The 11,673-nt window shown below is 52.4% G+C and overlaps 2 protein-coding genes across 2 annotated transcripts; one reads left to right on the top strand and one right to left on the bottom strand.

Annotated features, from left to right (window-relative positions):
• Positions 1–103: 103 nt before the first annotated feature.
• On the bottom strand, positions 104–7,148 carry CCS (copper chaperone for superoxide dismutase). Its single transcript, XM_007070368.4, has 8 exons — positions 6,921–7,148; positions 5,771–5,843; positions 5,548–5,685; positions 4,636–4,813; positions 4,048–4,108; positions 3,067–3,144; positions 1,962–2,065; positions 104–1,536 (listed from the first exon to the last, which is right to left on the bottom strand). Exons 1-8 carry the CDS (start codon positions 7,146–7,148, stop codon positions 1,383–1,385), a joined length of 1,014 nt encoding a protein of 337 aa, XP_007070430.3. The 3' UTR covers positions 104–1,382.
• A 200-nt stretch (positions 7,149–7,348) lies between these two features.
• On the top strand, positions 7,349–10,290 carry CCDC87 (coiled-coil domain containing 87). Its single transcript, XM_007070419.4, has one exon. The coding sequence runs from the start codon at positions 7,349–7,351 to the stop codon at positions 10,109–10,111; it is 2,763 nt and encodes a 920-aa protein (XP_007070481.3). The 3' UTR covers positions 10,112–10,290.
• Positions 10,291–11,673: the final 1,383 nt, after the last annotated feature.

Genomic DNA, 11,673 nt, shown 5'->3' with positions numbered 1-11,673 from the left:
TCTGCATTTATACAGCATCTTGCACAGTAGGTGCCTGACAAAGGACTGGGCACCACCACAATTCAAGCTGATCACCTTGGGCAGCAAGACAGCAGGGCAAGCGTAGGAAAATAATATTTAATGGCAGATTCAGTGCACATGAAAGATACTTAAAGTCATCTCAGCCTCCACAATTGATTTTAAATTGAAAACAGGCTGCAACCTAACCCAGGCCCTCCTCTGTGGCTGCCTATGATCAGGCTGGAGCCATCTAGAAACATTTGTCCGGTCTAGGTAGCTCAGTACCTTCTCTTCTTCTGCAATGCATGCAATCCAGGGCACTGACAGATTTCCCAAAACAGTCTGGGCAGAGCAGCATGGGACTTTGATCCTGAGCTCAAAGAAACCTTTGCAGGTTTCCTGTAGATACTCATGTAACTCCAGTCACTAATGATCTCTATGGACAATTTTCAGAGTAGCAGCTGTGTTAGTCTGTATTTGCAAAAAGAAAAGGAGTACTTGTGGCACCTTAGAGACTAACCAATTTATTTGAGCATAAGCTTTCGTGAGCTACAGCATGCATCTGATGAAGTGAGCTGTAGCTCACAAAAGCTTATGCTCAAATAAATTGGTTAGTCTCTAAGGTGCCACAAGTACTCCTTTTCTTTCTATGGACAATGTCCTATCTGTTTACATGGCTTAGTAGAAAGAGCACTGGTTTGGGAAACCTCAGTTCTAAACCCAGCTCTGCCACTGGCCTGCTAGGTGACCTTGGGCAAATCACTTCCCCCCGTGCCTCAGTTTCCTCATATGTAAAATGCAGATGATACTAAACTCCTTTGTAAAGTGCTTGGTGGTATGCTGGTTCAGAGTGCTAGATATAAACTAATGATTATTAATATTTTATTATTAAAGATTCAACCCCCAACCAATCTACTTAGTGCAAAAGTGATCACGAGAACTCCCAAGCTCCCTGCCTCCCCATTTCTAGTACCCGCAGCAAAACCACCCTTGATATCCCTGCTGTTTAAAAAGGAACAAATAAGCAAGGGGGAAAAAATTAAGATGCTTTTTTCACTGCCTTTACAAATCCCAAAACAGCAAAAAACTTCAGAGCCTATTTACAGCTCCCCTATAAAATGAGACACCATCTGCAGTGAGTTTAGCAGCACCCAGCTGGGGAAGGGTCAGGACACAAAGCTGCTCAGAGGTTGACAATAGAAGAACAAGACTGTGGTATGAGAGGGAGATGCTGTGGAGAAGTCCAGTCCCCACCTAAAGGTCACGTCAGAGCTCCCATACCGCAGGCCCAAAGCGCCACCTATTTGATGCTAGAACCACACTGAGCCCTGGCATAGAGCAACAACAAGTAGGCACAACGTGGAGAAAGGAAGGCCGTAATCCTACAGGTGAGGGGCAGGCTGGCCAAGCACCCTCCTGCCTGGCCCTGCCACTGGCTTCTCCCGCTCCTCCCACAGCGTCACGCCATCGCAGGTGCAGATTTGCTTGGGGTTCTCGAACAGCCCGGCAGATCGGGCAATGATCCCACAGGCCAGCCTGGAAGGGAGGGAGGGAGGGAGGGAGGATTAGCCGACGCTGTGCTGCCAGGGGCTCCAGCCACTGCAGACTGAATGGGCAGCCCCATGGCCTGGCCATTTGCCCAGTCAGAAGTCTGCAAGGCCAGACACATCTTACTCCTTACAGTGCAAGAGGCAAGCTGTACCAAGACAATAAAGAGGAGTTAACCCCTCCTTTGACCACTCTTGCCTCATGCCCCTTGAGCAAGGGGGAGAGACTGACCCCCCTCAACTTCCTATAGCTCCCTTAGGCCAAGCCATCCTTCCTCCCATGCTCACAGTTGATCCCACCCCTCCACACTGTTGACCGGTCTGACAGTCAGCTTGACCCCCAAGTATTTGTGCCAGCAAGATGCTGCCTTGAGCTACTTCCCTGGCCCCTGCTTCTTCCCCCTAGCTCCTCACCTCTCACCAGAGTTCCCACAGACTTCAGAGAGTGGGTGACTCCCATGGCCAAGGTCGTCCTCACCAGAATCCACCACCAGAGAGCGGCCGATGATGTCCCAGACCTAGGAAGGATCACAGCCTTTGGCCACCCTGTTGTACGTGTGGATCCCCAGTTTCCCTGGCAGAGGCCAGTACAGTCCTGGGAAGGGACTTCTGCATGATGAGAGCCAGTGCATCCAGGCACAGCTTGGAGAGGGGTTTGTTCCCTGGAGCCAGGGAAAGTGCAATCAGCTCTAAAGGAGCTCTAAGAGAACAATGCCCCACCCCTGCGCCCTAGCTTCCCTTCTCCTGCTGCCATTTCAGCCTCTGCCTCCTCCCCAGGAGCTCGGCTCCCTGTCCCACTGCACCATGTGGGTGGCCCATCAGCTGGAGGGGGGGTGAGTTTGGAGGGAAGACAAGACTCCCACTTCTGCCGTTCACAGGAGAGCAGCCGACAGAAGGTTTTGACTAGAGGAACGGAAAACAGAGGCAGCCCCAAGCTGCTACATGCTCTTTTTGCTCCCTCCTTCCCACCTGGGATATTACACCTACTGCTTCAGGGTTCTGACTAGTTTAACTATTAAGAGACTAGTGCTTGGGGACAGAATATCCCACACCTGGTACTGGAGGCAGACCTTCCTCGGAAGCACCTGGTGCTGGGCCCTGTGGAGGAAGAGATCCTGAGCAACATGACCCTGGGGTCTGAGCTACTCAGGTAGTGCCTCATTCCTATGATATCCCAAAGACCAAAAGTGCTTGGTAAAGTGTCCAGAGTTATAATATTAGAGAACCTGGAGCCAAGGAAGGGAGTTATCCCTCCTGCTTCATAGCAGGAGTCTACCCCTAGCAAATGGAGTCAGGAGGAATATTCCTCAGGGTGAGATTATCCCATCAAAGCCTAATGGAGGGTTGAAAGCCCCTTCCCCTGAAGCAGCTGTGGAACAGCTGGATGAGCTTGCTGTTCTGATCCACTGTAGTGATGCCTTTCTGAAAGGAACAATAGGATCCCTCAACATGCCCCAGTCTGACACAGCTCCCACTGGTGTCTCCCCAGTGATCCCTTGTGTAGATCAGGGGACCTCACCTTTAGCTGGCTGTCCTCCATTCGGAAGTCTGCTCTTCCATCACTGCCAGCCAGCACGTTGCCAAGGTCTCCGAGATGCTGGAACAGAGCATCCACCCACACAGTCAGACACTGGGAACTTTGACTTGAACCACAAACACAGCAAGAGCAGAGCGAATTTTCTTCGCTCAAATTCTTTTGTGGCTGGAAAAAACCCAGCTTTTCAATGAAAACCAATATCTGGGTTGAAAATTTCTGGAATTTTGACAAAGAAATGACCCCAAAACCTGATGTTTAACCAAAAACGGTTTTTGAAAACCAAAATTTTTTACGTTTTCATGGAAAGATTTTGGGGGAAAATGTTTGTTTTTCAAAATTTCAAAGAAAACAACAATTGGCATTTTCCAAGGAGGTGGATAACGACTCTGTGGGCTGTGATCAGGCTGTTTTGGACAAGTATTTCAGTTTAGTTTGTTTCAAAGCCAGGCTGTGTCTGGCCCCACGTGGCAAAGTGAGAGCCAACTAATGTGGGCGTGCAAATGGGGACCTCTGAGCAATGGTCTCCAAGAGCAGCAGAGGCAGGAATGTGGCAGCCTGAGAACTGGGAAAGGTGCCTTTTCTTGGAGAACTACAAAGTTTGAAGTCTTTGCTGTCTCTAGACAGGTGACTGACTTTGTTTCTTTCTGGCTTGCCCTCTATTGTGTTAACCCCTCAGCACCACACTGGGGTCAGCACTGACTGCCAAAGAAGAGCACCCCCTATCCAGTCACTCACTCTCCCCCAGTCACTCCCAGAACTGATTCAGAGGAGACTGCCCTACTGAGCCCCCAGCTCCATGCAGCACAGCCACCCCTTCCATCACATGGGGGTGAGCATTGATGGCACCCCCTCCAGAGTCACTCACTCCTCTCCCTGCAGCACCGCGCCCGCTAGCGCCACCAAACGGCACTGGAGCCAGCACTGACCGTGAGGGCAGAATGGATGAACATGACCAGAACTCACCCTGTGCGCATCCTGCGGGCCCCCGTGACACTCCCCATTTGGGTTGAAATGATCTCCACAACTGTTTAGGGAAAAAACGGAAGCTAGTGTGACCTAGTGCAGAGGCCTCACACCACAGCCTCCAGAGAGATCTGGCCTGCTACTTGCTCCACACTACATTTCAACACAGGGTTGGAATGTGCACTGGCCAAAGGGGAAGGAGCTGAACAGGGAAACAGACCTCACCCCCTCCCTCACAGCTCGTGTCCTCTTGCTGTGTCTGTCTACATGCCTCCCCCAGACGCTCCCCGAGAAAAGGCCAATCTCACTGAACTAGTGCCATCTGCTGCACTCTTCACAGTTGCTGAAAAATGGAGGGCCTAATGGAGAGGGCATTGGGTTGGGAACCCTAGGTTCTATTACAGGCCCTACGCCTCGGAAGGTCCCTCCCTTTGTCGCTCAGTGCCTCAGTTTCCCCATCTGTTAAATGAGAATCTTGACACTAAATGCCATTAAGCTGGAAGGCACCCAGTTCCCTGAAGTACCTTTGCAAACCCCAGCCTGCTATACTGGACAGCAACACCTCCATGCAGGGGAGAGGTCTCTTACCTGTCGCAGGAGTTCGTGACGTCCCCAAATTCATGGACGTGCAGCCCATGCAACCCTGGCTCCAGGCCATCAATAGTCCCTTCAATGAGACACTTCTCTGGCGAGACCTGCAGGAATCTCACCACACCTTGGACCAGGCTGGGGCCTGACATCATGGCCACAGCTGCACCGAGGTTCTCTAAGCAGGAGGGCAAAGTCAGGTGGACAACAGACAGTCACAGCTGCCTGCATTCCCCTCCCCAACCAAGATGTAGGGGAGCCCCTGCTGCCAGACAGCATAGCAAGCAGAGCAGCACCAGTGCCCAAGAACTCCCTGAGGAAGAGCTGAGAAGATGAAGCACAGGCTGTTTAGGGAAGGGGAAGATATTGGCCACTCAGCACAATAGAACTGTGTATTATGGTATGGCCCAGGGCACTAGCCTTGGTTTGAGAGATCCAGGTTCAAGTCCTTGCTCTGCCCCAGTCCCCGTGTGACACTGGGAAAGTCCCTTAGCCCTTCTGTATCTCAGTTTCCCAATAATAGCACTGCCCTGCCTCCCAGGGAAGCTGTGAGGGTAGATACAGTAAAGACTGTAAAGCACCCAAATACTACAGTGATGAAGGTCATAAAACTACCTTACACAGATAGATCATATAGAGGCACCTATCTGATATCGGGGCCGCTGCTGTACCAGACATCACATGCTCTTCCCCCTTCCAGGTGCAGCATAGACACACGGTGTGAAACAGTCCCTGCTCTGAAGAGCTCACAGCATAAACAAACACACACAGGTGCCAAGCGGGGAAGGGATTTGCCCAACGTCAGCAGCAGAGCCAGGAATAGAACCCACAGCAATAAACTGGGACTCCTAGCTGCTACCCCATGCTACCCCCTGTTCCTTTCAGGCTATAACCCAGGGACTCCATACTCACGTGGCGCAGTGCTCCCCATGCCCTTCAGCACAGCCCGGCGGCCTGTGCTCTCCAGCAGGCCCTTCACCTTCCCAGCATCCATGCTGGTCTCCACCAGCACACTCTGAGAGTCTAGCCGAATGTCCAGTACCCGGAGCCCTGCAGGAAAAGCCCTAGTATCGTGAGAACAGCAGGAGCCCACAGCAGCTGTTATGGGGAATAGGAGGGCTGGAGTGTCTCTCACCTGTTGCTCCTTGCAGAGAGGCCTGCACGGCATCCACGCATTCCTGGCAGTTCATCTGCACGGCGAACTCCAGCTGGTTGATTTTAGGAGACATAGTTTGTCATGGAAACCAACCCAACTCCCCACCGTGGGGGTCTTCATCCATCAGCCCTACCCCTCCCCTGGCCCAGAACTGCACCACCTCTTTTGAACATCGTTCAAAAAAGAACTATGTAAGTTCATGGAGAAGAGGTCCATCAATGGCTCTTAGCCAGGATGGGCAGGGATGTGTCCCTAGCCTCTGTTTGCCAGAAGCTAGGAATGGGCGGCAGGGGATGATCACTTGATGATGACCTGTTCTGTTCATTCCCTCTGAAGCACCTGGCATTGGCCACTGTCGGAAGACAGGATACCGAGCTAGACAGACCTTTGGTCTGACCCAGTATGTTCACTCCAGCAGACAGGGGTTTCCTGTCCTCTCCAGGATTGCCCCCCATCCAGAGGAAGCTAAACTAACCACCTCATACCCTACAGCTGTACAATCCTCCCTATATTGGGCAATTTGGATTGCTAATCTCCAGCAGCTTCCCCTTTCTCAATCCCTCCGATGCAGAGATTCTGCATTGTGCCCCACATACTCATACATAAGGTGACTTTGCCCCCATGTTCATCGACCCACCCACAATGTGTTCTGCCCCATTCATCCCTCTCCTTGCTACCCCTTACACAGGGGACTTTGCCCCAGAGGTATATGTCCTCCAGAAAGAGACGGTCTCTCATTCCCTCCACCACGGCACACAATTTCTTTCTCCTCCAGGCACATACACAGAGAATTTAGCCCTGCAGACGTGAGCCTCCCCCACCAGGCTCCCGAGACTCACCTTATCCTCCCCAAACACACACAGGGCGCTATGTTCCCCCACCCACAAGGGCTGACAACTCCGAGGACAGATCTTATCGTGAGTCTCATGGTGTCTGGCGTGCCCCGGGCTCCTGGCAGTAGGACAATCCCAGCCCAGCTTTGATGAAGCTCGAAAGAGCTTTGCAGTGCAAACAAATACAGGCACCAAGAGGGGAGGGGACTTGCCCAATAGGATCAGCAGCAGAGCCAGGAACAGAACGCTGCCCCCGAGAGGCACCACCCAGCTTCCCCGCTGCGGAGTCTCCTTACCCGGCAGCTGGAGCCTCCTGCTTCCCCGGGCCCCGGCGTCGCCTCCATCTCTCGGTCCCTCGGCTGCGTCCGCCCGTACTGTCCTCGCTTCCAGGAAACGCGCCTGTAGCGACACTTCCGGCCGCCAGCCTGATGGGCGGAAGCTGGGATGCTGCCGAGCGGCCGCCGGGCCCCACCAGGAGCGACTCGCAGGGCAGGCACGAGCTGTTTCCGGTGCGCTGTTACCATGGAGACTCTGCTTGCTGAGACGCCCTCCCGGCTCTGAGCCGGGAAGCGGCGAGCGGGCGCCGCGCTGAGCCCCGGGGTTAGCGCGCAGCGGCTGGGGGTTGTTGTGAGCCCCGGGGCCTGGCCCCCCGCCCGGGGACGAGGGGCTGCTGGGAGGCCGAGGGTCAGAGACCTCAGTGGGCCCCTGGGCGGGAGGGTCCGCCATGCCCGGGTTCGATGGCGCCAGGCCCCGCGCTGGCTCCTCCTGGGATCTCTATGCCTTGGAGGAGACGGAGGAAGTGACCCAGACGCTGCACCAGGTCTACCAGGGCATCCTGGCTCCGCTCTCCCTCTTCCAGCCTCCTTCAAAGGGGCCCCCAGGAGCCTCACAGCCCACCCTAGCCCCATCCGCACCCAGCCGCCAGCTCCATGGTACACAGGAGACTAGTTCTGCCGAGCCTCCCGGCACCCCGGAGACCAGCCACACGCTACCATCTGGCTCCCCAAAGACTCCAGTGCCTGCATTCTCTATCCCCATTTCCCTAGCTGCTCTGACCCAGTTGATTGAAGGGCGCCTTTCTTTGGGTAGTGATTCGTTGCCCATTTCCAGCCAGGCAGGACAGGTCTTCAAGGAGATCATCCTGGCAGAAGTAAAATTCGCCTGGGAGGATGCCAGTCAGTCACTCCCCAACCCAGCCCTCAGCAGCTGGCAGAACAAGGACCTATACCAGCATCTGGTGTCATACATCACACTTGTCTCTGAACACCTCTTCTTCCACTATCTCTGCCTGATGGAGCTCCACCGGGACATGGCTGTCTTCACTGACTATGCTAACCTCACCCGCTTCGCAGCCCAGCTCTCTCTGGACTGCTCCAGTCTCCTCAACATGGCTGCTGTCCAGCACCATCTCATTGCAGAGCTGAAGACCCCACAGAACCACTTTTTTCTTGACAGCAAGACAGCTCGGCCAGGGCGAAAATGGCCACCGAAGAGAGGCCGGCACTCAGCCAGAAGCACTGTGGGCTGCCGCCTCGGCCTCACCATCACTCACTTTATCAAACTGACCAGGCCCCACATCAAGACATGCAGGCAGAAAATAGCAAAGGATATCAAAGAACTTGAGGAGATACCCCCACTGGACTTAAGCAGAGTCTATCACTTGATCCCTAATGTAGAGACTTTTGGCAGCTGCTTTAGCAACCTGCCATGTCTAGCAGTGAGAACCCCCTGCTCCTGTACCCCTGCTTCAGAAGATCGGGAAGACACAAAGTGGGTCAGGCATGAGGCTGGCTCCATTTCCAAGAAAAGTCATTCATTGCCCAATATGAGAGCCGGGCAACTCCTCTCAGATGAACTTGGGATCCATCTTCCCCCTCGCCCCCTCACACCGATAATGCCCAGTCACTACGCTGAGTCAGCAACAGATGGCAATCTCCAAGAGTCCACGGCCATAGCCGAGGACCTCCGCAAGCTAATTCAAGGCTCCCTCCTCAGAAGTGGTTGCAGAAGAGATGACAGTGAGGACGCAGAGCTGCCTCCCCTCATTGGAGCACTGACACGACGCAGAGCCAATGTAGCCAAACTCCAGCAGCTTCAGGAGACACTTAGATGCCTCCAAGAAGAGGAGATGGCTGAGCAACAGCTGAGAGATATGGTAGTTTTTGCACCACCCACTCACCCTCAAGCTGCCACGGTGAATCTTCAAATACACCATGGCATGGTAGCAAAGGCAGCTGACCTACAAGTGTCCGACAGAGTACTTGTTGATTCTGTGGCTATTCAGAGATACCCCCCCTTGTATAATGATTTTCTGGGAGAGATTGATGCTGCTACAGTGAGTTATCTGGATGCAAACCTTTCAGCTGGCGAAAAGATCCGGGAAATTTACAAGGAACTGATAAAAATCATCCCCACAGAGTATCTGAGATTTGACCAAGGGCCCTTGATAGAGCCTGCAGCTGTGAACGTGGATTTATCCAACAGCCTGGCTTCCTCCACTCTGACCAAAAGGAAAAATGAGCAGGTGATCAATACAGAATTGAATAAGCTGCTGCCTGCTGGACCATTCAGCACCCAAAAAGTGACTACACCAGTACAATCAAGTTTGCCCCTCATGATTGCCCATCAACAAAAAACCACTTGGTATCAGTGGTGGAAATCCGCCCTTAATGTTGATGAGTACTTGAAATATGTCTCCAGCAAGGAGTCTGATTACCTGCATGTGATATTTCATTTGTACAATGAGGAGGAGCAGCCACTTTTCATAGATGAAGCCCAAAAGAAACAGCTGGAGGAAGCACAGAGGGAGGTAAAACAGAAAGTGGCAGAGGTCCGCTCAAAGAGAGAGAAGTACATGCCTGGGATGTGGAACACAAACACCATCATGCTTGGTGGGCTTGGGACTTTTGAGGACCAGGACCATAAGCCTGAAGATCTCAGACTGCTGCAGAAGCGACTGGAGAGACTCTGGGCAGTTCTTCATTTCCCTGGTAGGGAGAGGCTTGATATGGCGATTAAGTACAGCTCCAACCAGTCTTTCACTCAGCTCCCAGCTATGCTCGAAGTCTGGGAGAAAGCTGCAAAGAGTATCCAGGAACGGGAGCTCTTGCTGGTAGAGCTGGAGAAGTTTGAGCAAGCCGCCTCTGACCCAAACCGCTTCTTTGAAAGGAGCCTTGAGTCTTTCCCCACACGCACATGGGAGTCGAGGACCAGAGGCCGTCTATATGCAGCAATCGCCAAGTACGACACGGACCTCTACATCATTCTGCACCAGATCAAGGAGAGATTCCATGACACTGTGACTTTCAAGGGCCGCCCATACTTGGAGAAGATGCAGTGGGACAAAGTGGAGATGCTGTACTGGCTGCAGCAGGAACGCCGTGCTGGTGCCCTGGCAAAAGAAACGGGGAGAGAGGCAAGGCTTTGGAAGCTACCTCCACTGGCTCCGGTAGGCAGCAGTGCAGGATTCTCTCCCCCATCCCAGTAATATGCAAAGGAAAACAGATCAGCTGGGCAAATGACTCAATGGGGACAGTTCTCTGATCTTGCCAGGCCAAAGTAAGGATCTTCTGTACAGTCACCCTGTGATGGAGAATCATCAGAAGAGGGTAAGGGAAATGCCAAACAAGAGCAATAAATACATTACAATACCAGAGCAGTAAATTATTCCCTGGATCCATTACTGGCTGGTGCATCTGTTCCGGACTCAGCGTACACAGCTTAGAGCAGCATCATTCACACGCCTAGCCTTGTAGAAAATCCAGGGAGCAAAGCTGGGCTCAGGCTGGCAGATGCCAGTGTTTGGAGCACCCAAGGTGGAATGCAGCAGCTAGAAGAGGGTAGGGGAAACAGAGCACTCCATCGGGGAAGGTGGGGAGGAAAATGTGAGGAAGTTTGGAACACCATTCGGGAAGGAATGGAACTGGGATGCGGGGGAGAGAGAGGATTCATTGGAGTAGGGGACAAATAGGAGGAAGGAATGATGCAGGGAGAGAAAACAAACCAAGTCATTTTGGGCCATAAACCCCCTAGAGATGGGGTGCAAAACACTCAGCGTTGGCCTAACTCTGCTCCCACTGCCATCAGTGGGATTTTAGCGCTCACTGTAATGGGAGCAGAGTCAGGCTTTGCAAAACCTAGCTCTAGAGGGTTGATGTTCTCTGAAGGGCCAGCGTTCTCTAAAAGGCCCAGAGTGGGCAGGAGGAGTTTGGTCAGTGTAATGGCAGGAACAAGCGATGAGGTGGTTGGGATTCTTCAGCCTACGTTATACAAGGAGTTGGACTGTATGATTCAACTGGGCATATCAATTAACCCAATGGGCCTGGGACCCCTAACACAGCTATAAAAATGGTACCCACATCTCCTCAGTGCTGGGGGGATTGGAACTGGCAATTCCTTAGAGAAAGAAGAGTTGGAAGTCAGTCCAGATACCACAGCTCAGCAGGGCTTTGAAGAAAGATTGAGCTACAGCAAACTAAGGCCACTTCACTTCTGAATATGAGCATCTACAGGGCTTAATGCCCTTAACTTTACTCCTTTAGTTAATTCAGCTGTCCAGAGTGTCCCTGTGTGGATCAACCCTCACAGGCAGCCAAAACCAGACTGCTTGAATACTTGGAAGTCACTCCAACCCAATGTCCTCTGCCCCAAGAACATGCTCTGCAGTGAGGGTTCTTCCCAGACCCAATGTCATCTTCCCAGTGTCAGCTGAAGGGGACCTTTCCAACATAGGGAGCAAGAATATTTTATTATGGGAAATATCTATTAACCCTTCCATACCCTATTCAAAATGGCACAACCACATCAGCTGCAAACTATTAAAGTCACCTGTAGGGACAGATTGAGCCTGAAAAATTACACCCCCAGAAATGAATTTGTCCAACTTAAAACAGAGACCATCCTTCAGCTTTAATGACAGCAATCCCTAGCTCTTACACAATACTATTCATCTGTAGATCTCAGTGCACTTTGCAAAGATCAGTATTATCCCCATTTTACAGAAGGGAAAACAGGCACAGAGAGAGGAAGTGATTTGCCCAATGTCACCCA

Source organism: Chelonia mydas, chromosome 7 (assembly GCF_015237465.2).
Source record: "Chelonia mydas isolate rCheMyd1 chromosome 7, rCheMyd1.pri.v2, whole genome shotgun sequence".
Classification (NCBI taxonomy): Eukaryota; Metazoa; Chordata; order Testudines; family Cheloniidae; genus Chelonia; species Chelonia mydas.
The sequence above is the reverse complement of the archived record's forward strand: the minus strand, read 5'-3'. Positions and strand labels throughout refer to the sequence as shown.